This window comes from Theropithecus gelada, chromosome 1 (assembly GCF_003255815.1).
Source record: "Theropithecus gelada isolate Dixy chromosome 1, Tgel_1.0, whole genome shotgun sequence".
NCBI classification, from domain to species: Eukaryota; Metazoa; Chordata; class Mammalia; order Primates; family Cercopithecidae; genus Theropithecus; species Theropithecus gelada.
In genome coordinates this window covers 211,259,251-211,274,574 of record NC_037668.1, presented here as the reverse complement: position 1 = coordinate 211,274,574, position 15,324 = coordinate 211,259,251, and the positions used below count along the sequence as shown (strand labels likewise).

The 15,324-nt window shown below is 39.6% G+C and overlaps 1 protein-coding gene across 1 annotated transcript in view; it reads right to left on the bottom strand.

Annotated features, from left to right (window-relative positions):
• The window catches only part of RYR2 (ryanodine receptor 2), a 634,673-nt gene that overhangs the window by 306,682 nt on the left and 312,667 nt on the right, over positions 1 to 15,324 (bottom strand). The window contains exon 25 of the mRNA XM_025401874.1: positions 15,035 to 15,138. Within this exon, the coding sequence (XP_025257659.1) occupies positions 15,035 to 15,138 (104 nt within the window). The remainder of the gene's footprint in view (positions 1 to 15,034; positions 15,139 to 15,324) is intronic.

Below are 15,324 nucleotides of genomic sequence, written 5' to 3'. Positions count from 1 at the left end.
GAGGCTGTGGCAGGAGAATTGCTTGAACCTGGGAGGTGAGTTTGCAGTGAGCCGAGATCACGCCACTGCACTCCAACCTGGGCAACAGAGCAAGACTCTGTCTCAAAAAAAACCCCCAAAAAACAACAACAACAAAACAACTGCACTCACATGTTCATTGCAGCACTATTTACAATAGCAAAGTCATGGACTAAGCTTAAGTATCTGTCAACTCTTGACTACAAAAAGAAAATATTGTACGTGTACACCATGGAAGACTATGCAGCCATGACAATGAATGAAATCATGTCCTTCTTGCAGCAACATGGATAAAGTTGGAGGCCATTATCCTCATGATTTAACAGAAAATTAAATCTTATAAACAGAAAATTACTCTCATTTATAAGTGGGGGCCAAGCAAAGTGGATACACAGAGATATAAAGATGGAAATAATAGATAGTAAGGACTTCAAAGCAAAGAGAGCAGGAGGGGAGAGAGTATTGAAAAATTACCTGTCAAGTACAATGTTCACTATTTGGGTAATGGGTTGATTAGAAGCCAAATCCCCACTATTATACCTATGTAACAATATACACAGGCAAATACCAATGTCACTGTGTACAGAGTAATATACCTATATAACAAACATGCACATGTACCCGCTGATTCTAAAACCAAATTAAATACAAAAACATATTTTTAAAAAAATATGCTGCACTTTAAGTAAATCAGACTACCGTCCAGAAGGGACTGGTCTCAACAGAAAAAAAGACACTGACCTTCCCTGAGCAAAAGGGAATTTTGCCAGCAGCCTGCCAATTCTTTAAGGAACTTCTCTCTGTATATATCTGTGTGTATATATATGTGTGTGTGTGTGTGTGAGTGCTGAGGGAATCACACTTACGTGAATGGATAGGAGCTGCTGAAGGTTATTCTGCAGAATAGCAAAGTTAGAAGTCATCAGGTAGAAAATGCACTTTTTAGAGGCTGATTCTTTTCATTTTTATGAAATTTATAGAGCTGCAGGACTATCAGCACAATCCAGCTTTGCACCATTTCCACCAGACCATGAGGTCCCCCATGCGTGCTGCAGTCATTTCTCACTCTCACCTCCAGACAGCCCCTAAGCTACGTTATGTCTCTATCAATTTGCCTGCTTTGGGCATTTCATGGAACAGAATTATACAATACGGAGCCTTCTGTGTTTGGCTCCTTCCACTTGGCATAAAGTTTTTCAGGTTGATCCATGTTGGAGTATGTGGCAGTAGCTTGTTTCCTTTTATTGCTGAATAATATGCCATTGTAATACTGGATCACATTTTATCTGTTCCTTAGTTGATGAACATTTGCACAGTTTCCAGTTTTTGGCTCTTATGAAGAATGCTTTTGTGAACATTTATGTGTAAATCTTTGCAGGGACATAAGCTTTTATTTCTCTTGGGTAGACATATAGGAGTAGAATTGCTAGGCTATGGTAAGTTTATGTTTAACTTTTTAAGAAACTTCCAAACTATTTTCCAAAGTGGCGGCACCTTTTTACGTTGCCAGCAGTAATACATGTGGGTTTCGGTTTTCCTATAGCTTCACCAACACTTGGTATGTCTGTCTAAAAATTATAGCCATTTTATTGTGTGTGAGGTAGTATCTTATTATGGTTTTAATTTGTATTTTTCTGACTGATAATGGGTAACATCCTTGATTGCACTTTATTAGCCATCTGTGTATCTTCTTTGGTAAAGTATTTTGCCAATATTTGCCTTTTTTTTTTTTTTTTTTTTTTTTTTGAGACAGAGTCTTGCTCTGCCACCCAGGCAGGAGTGCAGTGGCGATCTCGGCTCACGGCAACCTCTTCCTCCCAGGTTCAAGCAATTCTCCTGCCTCAGCCTCCCGAGTAGCTGGGATTACAGGTGCCTGCCACCATGTGAGGCTACTATTTTTGTATTTTTAGTAGAGATGGAGTTTCACCATGTTGGCCAGGCTGGTTTTGAACTGCAGACCTCAAGTGATCCACCCAACTTGGCCTTCCAAAGTGCTGGGATTATAGGTGTGAGTCACCACGCCCAGCTGTTTTGCCAATTTTTAAATCAGGTTTTGTGTATTCTTATTATTGAGTTATAAGACGTCTATATATATTCTGGATACAAGTCCTTTGTTAGGATTGGTATAATTTACTACAAATCCTATTAATACAATTGTGCATGATTCACAGACGTTCTCTCCCAGCTGGTGGCCTGTCTCTTCATTTTCTTAATGACTTCTTTTGAAGTACAGAAAGTTTTACTTTTAATTAACTCCAATGGATGGACTGTTTTCTTCAATAGATCATGTTTTGGATATTATACCTAAGTACTCAATGCCTAATCTGAGGAGGTTTTAAAATCGGAGCAATGGATTATATTTAAAATATATTTATTAACACCACAACCATATCAAGTTCTTTGTTTGAATGAAAAGTGTTTCTGTATCGTCTTTATTTAACCACTTTATTTGATGATTTAACATTGTTTAACTCTTTTTTTTTTTTAAGTCTGCTGAAGGGTGGTGAGAGAAAGAGCACACTACAAGTTGGAACTGCAGAGCTGATAGAAAGGTTAGAAAAGCACAAAAGAAGGGAAGCAAGAAAGGATTAGTTGGGAGTGGGTTCTTGGCCTTACATGCATTCAGCAAATATTTACTACTAGATTAAGCAGCAGGGATCGGTAATGTAGCATTTTAGTACTTAAACTACATAGCTGCAGAAAAGTAAACAGACTGCTAGAAAGCAAATGTGAGGCACCCTAGATAAGCATTTGGTATGTAAAAACCCAGCTACTGATTGAGTCTTTTATCATTTATTTATTAATCCATTCATTTGATGAATATTTACTGAGCTCTATATAAAATCTGAAAGATGGTAACGAACACCAAGTGAGATGCCTGCTCTCATGAAACATACAGTCTGGTGGAGTACAGAGGCAACCATGTAATTCCCACAAACAGGGAAGGCTTCCATACTGGGAGTACAGAAAGGATGAGTACCTAGAGAAGTAAAATTGTTGAGTCAAGGAACTCAGACATGTTCGAAAGAAGTGAACCTGACCTTAGATCTGGCAAGCTTGTCCAAACCGTGGCCTGCGGGCTACATGCGGCCTAGGACAGCTCTTTGAATGTGGCCCAACACCAATTCATAAACTTTCTTAAAATATTATGAGACTTTTTTGTGTGATTTTTAAAATTTAGCTCATCAGCTATTGTTAGTATTACACTGTATTTTATGTGTGGCCCAAGCCAATTCTTCTTCTGCTATGGCCCAGGGAAGCCAGAAGATTGGACAGCCCTGATTCAAAGGATGAGAGCCAGGCATAGAAAGGAGCATTCCAAGAAGAGGACGTGTGGAAGATCTTGTGGTGGAAGGGAATGCGCGGACAGGCAAGCAACAAAAAGGTCAGTGTGACTGCAAGCAAGAGAAAAAGGGCAGCCTCACTAATAATGAGGCTGGTAAGAGGGGAGGCCACACATTTTGGGATACTTTGGCAAATTAAAGCACCATATTTAACTTAAAAGCCATTAAGGGATTTTTTTTTAATTTTTTTATTTTTATTTTTATTTTTTTTTTTAGATGGAGTCTCACTCTGTCACCCAGGCTGGAGTACAGTGCCATGATCTCAGCTCACTGCAACCTCTGCCTCCTGGGTTCAAGCAATTCTCTTGCCTCAGCCTCCCAAGCAGCTGGGATTACAGGCACCTGCCACAATGCATGGCTAATTTTTGTAATTTTAGTAGAGACAGGGCTTTACCATGTTAGCTAGGCTGGTCTTGAACTCCTGACCTCAGATGATCCACCTGCCTCAGCCTCCCAAAGTGCTGAGATTACAGGCTCACCTGACCCACTGTGCCCAGCCCCATTAAGGGATTTTAAATAGAAAGATTGACATGGTCACCTAAATGTTTGAAAAGAACACGATGGCTACAAAGTACAGAATAGATAGAGGTGTTATTGCATTCTGTTTGCTAGTATTTTTGTTGAGGATTGCTGTGTCTATGTTAGTCAGGGATATTGGTCTATAGTTTTCTTTTTTGTTGTATGCTTGTCTGGTTTTGGGTGATACTGGCTTCATAGAGCAGTTAGGGAGAATTTCCTCCTCCTTGATTTTGTTGAAACAGTTTCAGGAGGATTAGTATTAGTTCTATGTATGTTAGGTACAATTCATCTGTAAATCCATCTGATCCTGGGCTTTTAATTGCTGGGACACTTTTTATTACTGATTCAATCTTTTTTTTTCTTCTTTTTTGGAGACAGAGTCTCACTCTGTTGCCTAGGCTAGAGTGCAGTAGTACAATCTCAGCTCATCACAACCTCTGTCTCTCAGGTTAAAGCAATTCTCCTGCCTCAGCCTCCCAAGTAGCTAGGATTACTGGTGTGCACCACCACACCCGGCTAATTTTTGTATTTTTAATAAAGTCGGGGTTTCACCATGTTGGCCAGGCTGGTCTGGAACTTCTGACCTCAAGTGATCCACCCACCTCAGCCTCCCAAAGTGCCGGGATTACAGGCGTGAGCCACCGCACCTGGCCACTGATTCAATCTTGCTACTCGTTATTGCTCTGTTCAGGTTTTCAATTTCTTCCTGGTTCAGTCTTGGGAGGGAGGCTGTGTGTTTTTAGGAATTAAGTGGGTTTTATATCAGGGACACAAGGATGGTTCAACATCTGCAAATCAATAAATGTGATATGTCGCATAAACAGAACCAACAACAAATACCATATGAGCATCTCAACAGACGCAGAAAAAGCATTTGATAAAATTCAGCATCATTTCATAATAAGAACTCTCAATAAACAAAGGAACATACCTCAAAATACTAAAGGCCATATACAACAATCCCACAGGTAACATTATGCTGAATGGGGAAAGTTAAAAACTTTTCCTCTAAGAACTGGAACAAAACAAGGATATTTTCTTTCACCACTACTATTCATTACAGTACTGGAAGACCTAGCCAGAGCAGTCAGGCAGTGGAAAGAAATAAATGGCATCTAAACTGGAAAAACTGAAGTCTAATTATCCTTGTTTGCTGACAATTTGATCTTATGTCAAGAAAAACCTAAGGATGCCACAAAAAACTCTTATTTGATACATGAATTCAGTAAAGTTGCAGTATGTAAACTCAATGTACAAAAATTGGCAGCATATCTATAGACCAGTAACAATCTAACTAAGAAACAAATCAAGGAGGCAATCCTATTTACAATATCCACATAAAAATTAAAATACTTAATTGAAATATCTAAAATACCTAATTAAAATATATTTAACCAAGGAGGCGAAAGATCTGTAGAAGAGAAACTACAAAACAATGACAAAAGAAATTATAGATGATGCAAACAAACAGAAAAACAGCCCATGATCAAGAATCTGAAGAATTAGTGTTAAAATGACGATACTGCCCAAAGCAATCCATAAATTCAATGCAACTCATATCAAAATACCAATGTCATTTTTCACAGAATTAGGGAAAAAAATCCTAAAATTCAAATGGAACAAAAAAGAGCCCAAATAGCCAAAGAAATTCTGAGGGGGACAAAAAGGAGGCATCATATTACTTGACTTAAAATTTTATTATAAGGCTATAGTAACCAACACAGCATGGTATTGGTGTAAAAACAGACAAATAGATCAATGGAACAGAATAGAGAACTCAGAAATAAAGCTACATATTTACAGCCATATTTGTTGGCGTTCACAAAGCCAAGAGCATACATTGGAGAAAGGATACACTCTTCAATAAATGTTGCTGGGAAAACTGGATGGCCACATGCAGAAGAGTAAAACTGGCCCCGATCTCTCACCACATACAAAAATTAACTCAAGATGGGTTAAGACTTAAACAAAAGACTCAAAATTATAAAAATACTAGAAGAAAATCTAGGGAAAACTCTTCTGAACATTGGTCTAGGCAAATAATTTATGACTAAGACCTCAAAAACCCAGGCAACAAAAACAAAAATAGACAAACAAGACCTGTTTAAACTAATGAGCTTCTGCACAGTGAGAGAAAATCAACAGAGTGAAGAGACAATCTGCAGAATGCAAGAAAATATTTGCAAACAATTCATCTGACATCAAACTACTCATTCATCCAGAATATGCAAGAAACAAACAATTCAACAACAAGAAAAGCATCAAATAGTCTCATTAAAAAGTGGGCAAAGGACACGAATAGACATTTTTCAAATGAAGACATATAAATGGCTAACAGGTATATGAGAAAATGTTGAACATCACTAATCATCAGAGAAACGCAAACTAAAACCAAGACGAGATATCGTCCTACACCAGTCAGAATGGCTATTATTAAAAATGCAAACAACAAACAAACAAAAAACAGACACTGGCGAGGATGCAGAGAAAAGGGAACTCTTATGCACTGTTGGTGGGAATGTAAATTAGTACAGCCTCTATGAAAAAATAGTATAGAAACTTATCAAGGAACTAAAAATAAAACTACCATTTGATCCAGCTATCCTACTATTGGATATCTACCCAAAGGAAAAGAAATCAATATATCAAAAAGACACCTGCACTTGTATGTTTATTGCTGCACTATTCATATCAGTAAAGAAACGGAAGGAACCTAAGTGTACATCAATGGATGAATGGATAAAGAAAATGTGGCATAAATACGTAATGGACTATTATTCAGCAGTAAAGAAGAATGAAATCATGTATTTTGTAGCAACATGATTAGAATTGGGGTCATTATTTTAACTGAAATAAGCTAGACTCAGAAAGGCAAATACCCACGTTCTCATTCATAAGTGGGTATTAAAAAAAATCTGTACACATGAACATAGAGAGTGGAATGACAGTGAATGGAGACTTGGAAGAGTGAGGGGACTGGAAGGGAGTAGATGATGAGAAATTACTTAATGGGCGCAATATACATTAACTGGGTGATGGATACCCTCAAAGTCCTGACTTTTTTTACTTTATGCGTGTAACAAAATTGCACATGTAGCCTGTAAATTTGTACAATTCTTAAAAAGGCAAAAAAAAAAAAAAGGATAGAAAAGAGAGCATCTAGGGTGTATTTCAATTGGATCTGTTGGAAGGATATTATAATTTCACATGAGAAATAATGGTAGCTTAGACTAGGTTAGTATAGGGTGGCAATCATGTTGGAGTTGATGATGTGGTGATAGTAACATTAGTAATGGAAGAAAATAAAGAAGTCGATGGATTAAAAGATCAATAGAAAGCCATGGGTGAAGGGAAGGGATATGTCCAGGATGACTTCCAGATATCTGAGTTGTGTTCGGGGGACACTTAACACAACAAGGGAAGGAAACTGAAAGAAGCCTGAGATTTGAAGGTATAAAAATGTCACAAAGTTTGAGGTACATTTGCAATATCTAAGCAAGTTGGCATCTGAGAATGTTATGTGCTGGATACCTTTTTAGGATGAGGCACATGATTGTGAATTAAAAAAAAAAAAATCATGCTATGGACTTTGGGTGATAATAATGTGTCAATGTAGGTTCATCAATTGTTATAAATGTACCATTCTGTTGAGGGCAGCTGCCTGTGGAAACAGGGGGCATATGAAAAGTCTCTGTATCTTCCCTTTAACTTTGCTGAGATCCTAAACCTGCTCTAAAAAAATAAAGTTTGCTTGTTTGTTTGTTTGTTTGTCTTTAATTATAGCTCCTGACTTCATGGAGCTTACACTCTAGAACAAGCTTTTCCAGTCCACAGCCCAGGATTGCTTTGAATGTGGCCCAACAGAAATTCATAAACTTTCTTAAAACATTATGAGATGTTTTTGTGATTTTTGTTTTAGTTCATCAGCTATCATCAGTGTTAGCGTATTTTGTGTGTGGCCCAACATAATTCTTCTTCCAATATGGCCCAGGGAAGCCAAAAAATTGGACACCGCTGGTCTAGAAGGAAAGACAAGTATTAAATAACCTCAGAAAGTGATATTACAAACTGTGGTGAAAGTTATAAAAACACTATCAGGTGTTATAAAGGAAGTGAAGGAAGTGGTGAGGAAATTCTTATCAGGGAAGTGATATTTAGATGAAGACCTGAGGGATGAGTAGGGAGGAGCTCCTTTAAGGGTGAAATGAAGAATTTTCCAGGCAAAGGGAACAGAATAGGTGAGGCAGGAAAAAGTTTAACTCATTACCAGGAAGAGACCATGAGGACTGGAACATAAGGAACAAGGCAAAGTCAAAGATTGGTGCAAGGCATGATGACAAACAGGAGGTGTCAAATTGTCTGGGTCCCGCACACACTTGTGAAGACATCAGACTCCATTCAAGTTCCATGGGAAGCCATTGAGCAGCTTCAAGCAACATATGAATGAAAGCATGTGTGTGTATGAACTCAGGTTGCTGTGTTTAGAATAAAGAAGGCAAGTGGGAGGACCAGGTAGGAGATGGCAATGGTAGTCTGGGTGACAGATGATGGTGGCTTGGACCAGAGTGACTGCTGTGGAAAGGGAGGATGGGGGAAGAGTGATGTATACTTGGGAGGACCTGATTTTGGGTTAGAAGTAGGAATGAAACAAAGGGAAGAGTTAAAGGTGATTCCCAGGTTCCTTGTCTGTGTAGCAGGATGAATAGCTACACATGTTGAAAGTCTCAATGGACTCCTAAATGCAAATACAGGGGACATAAGGCTATACAGATCTAGGGCGCTTCTGATGCATCCAGGGGAAAATGTCAATGGAATGATAGGACATACAATTCTGTCACTCAGAGCAGATCTCTGGGGTAGAGATGGACATTTGGGGAGGTATCAGCACCTGTGTGGTAATTAAGTCATGGAGTGGTGAGAACACCTTCAGAGAGTTTGCACACTGAGAAGAAATGGCCCAGGACTGAACATAAAGATTCACAACATTTAGAACTTGGGAAGATTGGCTGGGTGCAGTGGTTCACACCTGTAATCCCAGCACTCTGGGAGGCCGAAGCGGGTGGATCACCTGAGGCCAGGGGTTTGAGACCAGCCTGGTCAACATGGCAAAACCCCATCTCTACTAAAAAATACAAATGAAAAAACAACCAGAGGTGGTGGCAGGTGCCTGTAATCCCAGCTACTTGGGAGGCTGAGGCAGGAGAATTGCTTGAACCTGGGAGACAGAGGTTGCAGTGAGCTGAGATCACACAACTGCACTCCAGCCTAGGCAACAGAGCGAGACTCCTTCAAATAAATAAGTAAGTAGGGAAGATTGTTNAGCCTAGGCAACAGAGCGAGACTCCTTCAAATAAATAAGTAAGTAGGGAAGATTGTTGCCAGCAAGAAACCAAAAAGAAGAAAGAGGAGGAGGAGGAGGAAGAGACAGAAAAAGGAGAAGGAGAAAGATAAGGAGGAAGAGACAGAAAAAGGAGAAGGAGAAAGATAAGGAGAAGAAGAGGAGGAAAAAGGAGAAGAGGGAGAAGAAGAAAAGTGAGAAGGAGAAGAGCGAGAAGGAGAAGAGGAAGAAGGAGAAGGAGAAGAGGGAAGAGGAAGGAAGAGAAGAGAAGAGAAGAGGGAAGAGGAGAAGGAGAAGAGGAGGAGGAAGGAGAAGAGGGAGGAGAAAAGGAGGGAGGAGAAGGAGGAGGAGAAGGAGGAGGAGAAAAATGAGAAAAGGGAAGAGGAGAAGAGGCAGGAGGAGGAGAAGAGGAAGTAGGGGAAGGAGAAGAGGAAGGAGGAGAAGAGGAAGAAGGGGAAGGAGAATAGGGAGAAGGAGAAGAGGGAGAAAGAGAAGAGGGGGAAGGAGAAGAGGGAGAAAGAGAAGAGGGAGGAGAAGAAGAGGGAGGAGAAAAAGAGGGAGAAGGAGAAGAGGGAGAATGAGGAGAGGGACAGGGAGAGGCAGAAGGAGGAGGAGGAAGGAGGAGGAGGAGGAAGAAAGAGGAGGAGGAAGAAAGAGGAGGAGGAGGAAGAAAGAGGAGGAGGAGGAGGAAGGAGGAGGAGGAGGAGGAAGGAAGAGAAGGAGGAGGAGGGGAGGGAAGGAAGGAAGGAAGGAAGGGAGGGAGGGAGGGAGGGAGGGAGGGAGGGAGGAAGGAAGGAAGGAAGGAAGGAAGGAAGGAAGGAAGGAAGGAAGGAAGGAAGGACAAAAAGGGAGGGGAGGGGAGAGGAAGGGGTGGGTCAGGAAGGGAGGGGAGGGAGAGGGAGGAGGAAGAGGAAAAGAGGCATGAGAAACTAACTTGCTGTCTTGGACAAAAATTCCACCTCTCCCCTTATCAGTTATTTGTCTTCCTTCCATATTGCTTTCCTCTCCATCCCTGTGTCCTGTGTCCCTACTATTCCTCCCACCCTTTGCCACATACGTGCACAAGCACACTACATCATCTAAAAATAATTCTCAGGAAAAATACCTGGCTAGGGGAAAAAATATCATTGTAGTGTCACTATATCTTTGCTAACTTCCAAAGAAATAAATTCTATGAATGTGTATTATACATTGATTAAAAATCCTTATATCAATTATTTCTAAAATGTGAACTGTTTATTCAGAAACTAAGATCTGAAATTTGGAAAATAATAAAAACTAAACAAGAAATTGAACCTTTGGTAACACTGATCACATTTGAGGGGCATCTGGCAGGCATGATCCGCCAAGCTGTGCTGTTCTGAGAGTGTCCCAATTTTGCAGTACTGTGCAATACACAGATGATGATGATGGAAGTCTAAAGTAAGTTGTCATTGTCAACAATTTACGTTAAAAAATCACAGAAACAGCACCCAAAATTCATATTTCATTAAATCACTCCTCAACCTGAAATAAGGGATATTCTGGAATAATTTCTTGCTTATTTGTTATTTGGAACTTCTAAAGATTTAAACAAATGAAGCTGTTCACCCTCCCACGATATATTTATTAAACAAACAAACAAAAAATCTACACTATGCTTCCTCTGTCAGACATATGTTGTTAAAGGCTTTATCAATATCCTGTTAGTCCCTACAATAACTCCATGAAGAAAATACATTATGATCCTCATTTTACTAAGGAGAAGAAAACCTAGGGTTCAGGGGAATTGAGTGACTCCAGCAACATTTCTTTGGTGGAGCAAGGCCTTAAGTCCAGACGACCCAACTCCAGAGTCTGTGTTCTTACCTACCCTGCTCTGGGGACTGCCAATTAAATAAGTGAATAAAGGAAATATAAGAAGAACATACTGTACTTTCTCTAAACCCCTGGAATTGGGCATGGTACGAATCTTAGAGAAGTACAGGTGTTCTCCTCTAATTCGATTTGTAAATAAATATATAAAAATCAGTCCATCATAAAACTAGCTATAAGAAAATCAACAGAGAAATGTTAAGCATTTGCTTGTGAAGAGGGTGATTTACATTCATCAGAGAGAATAAAACCACGGTACGTGCAGTCTGAAGATTAACCAAACCAGCCACCAGCAGCTGGTAGGTATGACACTGGATTACATGTAATAGTCAAAGGCACAACATGCTAAATGCAAATACAGAGATTTCTACAGTCCAGAATGTACTCTCTGCAATAGCTGGCTCAGGTGTCAATTGCTAAAATGATAGGGAACGCACTGCAAATTTAAATTATGTTAGACCATGACCTTTCAATAAAACATTCTGTTGTAAAAGATGAAGAAATAATGAGCTGCCATGAATTACTAAGCTAAATATACAAGCCTTATGTCAAGAGCGCAAAGGAAGATCAGAGATGCTGAATCCAAGTACTCAGGACACAGGGCTGTATTCTTTATTACAAGCAAACCTTGTAATTTTTAACCTCTGGTTCTCAGTTTACTTGATGTGTATTTATCACTTCTTCTTTTAAGTTCCTAGTAGAACCTAAGCTCAATCTATGCCTAATATGTTTATTTACAAGACAATCTGCATCCTGGAGGATATACAGTTATACATCACTTCACAATGGGGATACACTCTGAGAAATGGGTCTTTAGGCGATTTCATCATTATGTGAATATTATAGAGTATACTTGTACAAACCTAGATCATAGAGCCTACTACACACCTAAGTTATACGATAGAGCCTATTGCAGCTAGATTACAAACTTGTACATGTTACTTTACCAAATACTGTAGACAACTGTAACACAATGGTAAGTATTTGGGTATCTAAATATAGAAAAAGTAATGCATTGCACTAGGATGTTAGGACTGCCATGATGTCGTGACAGGAATTTGTCAGCTCCATTGTAATCTCACGGCCACCATCCTATATGCAGTCCATCATTAGGCCAAACACTGTGAGGCAGAGCTCATGACTACACACTTGAGCCCAAATTCTAGAATTTGAAATGAAGTTTAAGTTTTGTGTTCTGGGTCCCTGTTAAAATAATTCCAGTGTAAATAACTCCTTATGACTCTTAACAAAACTGAAACAAGCAAAAAGGACTAAAGTATAGTTTTGTACATAATATAAAAACTTATTAGGATAAGTCATCTATCTGAACAAATCCAGTTCTACAGGGCATCAGGGATGGAAAGAGGACAAGAGTAAAGTTACCGGCTTTGCAAAAATATTCTCTTTACTTTTCTACATCAAAATTTGAAATTATATTTCTTCCTTAATTCCACTGCAGTCCCATTATTCCATCTGCAAAGTTAAGTGGCAAAATCAAGAGGTAAATAGGCAACAATTACTAAAAAGCAAATTTGCCTTTACAGGGTGATATAAAATACAGTAGCTTTTCTCAAAACATGCGCTTAGGCTGGATGCAGTGGCAAGCTCCTTTGGTCCTAGATACCCAGACTGAGGCCAGAGAATCACTTGAACTCAGGAGTTGGAGGCTGCAGTGTGCCATGGTCAAGCCTGTGAATTGCCATTGCTCACCAGCCTGGGCAACATAGTAAGACTCTGGCTCCTTTTAAATTTATTTTTATTACTAGTATTTTTGAGACAGGGTCCTGCTCTGCCATCCAGGCTGGAGTGTAGTGATGTGATCACAGCTCACTAGAGCCTCAATCTCCCAGGCTTAATCCATCCTCCCACCTCAGCCTCTGAGTAGCTGAGACTACAGGTGTGTGCCGTTATGCCCAGATAAGTTTTATATTTTTTGTTGACAGGGGGTCTCACTATGTAGCCCAGGATGGTCTCAAACTCCTGGGCTCAAGCCATCTACTGGTCTTGGCCTCCCAAAGGGCTGGGATTACAGGCATGAGCCATTGTGCCCAGCTGACTTTGGCTCCTTAAAAAACTAAAACAAAACCAAAGATACGTTGCTCAGATAAATAGTCCTCAAAGGTATGCTCTGAAAAGAGGCAGCTATGGTCAAATAAGTTTAGTAAATACCATAAACAGACTTCACCCCAAAGTTCTGAAAAGTCCATCAGCAAAATTTTGAAATTATTTAACTCTTTGAATTTAGCATGTTTTAAATATATTAAATCAATGCTTCCCAAATTACTTATGGTGAAGAACTAATTTATTTTTTAATATTCGGTCTATTGTGGTTTCATATTCTGATATCATGCAATAAAACTGTTAGAGAAAATTGAATTCTCAAAATGAAGACATATAGGCTATGACCTCACATTTCTTAAATTATTAGATTCAATATATGTAAAATTGCTTCCCTAAATTGGTATAGAAGTTCATAAATACTTACTCTTAATATCTTATTTAGTCACAAACCAGTAACAATTTGTGACTGGCCCAGTCCCTGGTCCACAGTCCACACTCTGTGGACCTGTATTGTATCAGATCACTATCGGGAGAATCCACTCCCGATAGTTACATGAGTTCTGTTCTATTTCCTAAGTGTCTTGGCTGGTTGGAGAAATAAAGGGAAAGAGCACAAGAGAAATTTAAAGCTGGGTGTCCAGGGCAGACATCACATGTCGGCAGGATCCATGATGTTCTCCGAGCCGTAAAACCAGCAAGTTTTTATTAGCAATTTTCAAAAGGGGAGGGAGTGCACAAATAGGGTGTGGGTCACAGAGATCACAGACTTCACAAGGTAATAAAATATCACAAAGCAAATGGAGGCAGGGCGAGATCACAGGACCACAGATCACAGGACCACCAGATGGGGCGAAATTAAAATTGCTAATGAAGTTTCAGGCACGCATTGTCATTGATAACATCTTATCAGGAAACGGGGTTTGAGAGTAGACAATCTGTCTGACCAAAATGTATTAGGTGGGAATTTTCCTCATCCTAACAAGCCTGCAAGCGCTACAGGAGACTGGGGCTTATTTCGTCCCTTAGGCTTCGACCACAAAAGACGGCACACCTTGAGGGGGCCGTCTATAAACTTACCCTCAGGGTGCATTATCTTTCTCAGGGATGTTCCTTGCTGAGAAAAAGAATTCAGTGATATTTCTCCTATTTGCTTTTGAAAGAGGAGAAATATGGCTCTGTTCTGTCCGGCTCACCTGTGGCCAGAAGTCTTATCTCTGGCGTTCCCCGAGCATTGCTGTTATCCTGTTTTCTTTTTTCAAGATGCCCAGATTTCATATTGTTCAAACACACATGCTCTACAAACAATCTGTGCAGTTGACACAATCATCACAGGGTTCTGAGGCGACATTTATCCTTCCCAGCTTACGAAGAAGATGATGGGATTAAGAGATTAAAGTAAAGACAGGCTTACGAAATCACAAGGGTATTGACTGGAGAAGTGATAAGTGTCCATGAAATCTTCACAATTTATGTTCAGAGATTACAGTAAAGACAGGCATAAGAAATTATAAAAGTATTAATTTGGGGAACTAATAAATATCCATGATATCTTCACAATTTATGTTCTTCTGTCACAGCTTCAGGCGGTCCCTCCATTCGGGGTCCCTGACTTCCCACAACAGATCACAAAATCCTCATCATCCATAATTCCCATAAACATCTGTAGGACACCCTTTGCGAAATACTGATGTAGAACAAAAGGACATAAATGAACAGGGTCAAAGTCTTATTCCCAACAAATACTGATCCAATCCACTTATGCATTATCAAAAGTTCTAGCTGCAATTAAAAATCACTTCACAGTTGAATTAACATATAACATTGATACCTGTTTTTGTGTTTTGGTTTTTGTGTTTTTTGGAAACACAGACTGGAAAATAGAAAAAGTTAAGAAACTCACTTCAGGGTCTCAAGTGACATTTGTAAGTTGTAATTGCGCTCCTGTTCAGGCAGCTTGGAGAACTCCACAAGGCATGGGTGCTGTCTCTTGTTGTCATCTCTAACCTGAAACAGGACAGGAAATTGACATATAATAGTCTCCAATGCCATGCACTAGCAATGGAATTCAACTGTGTAGTGGAAAGTGGAGGCGGAAGGCAAGGAGGAACACCCAGATCATCAACCCCTCAAAGCTGCCCCCACAACCTCTCAGGTGCAGTGAATATCTGAGGTCACTGGTAGAAGCTGGAA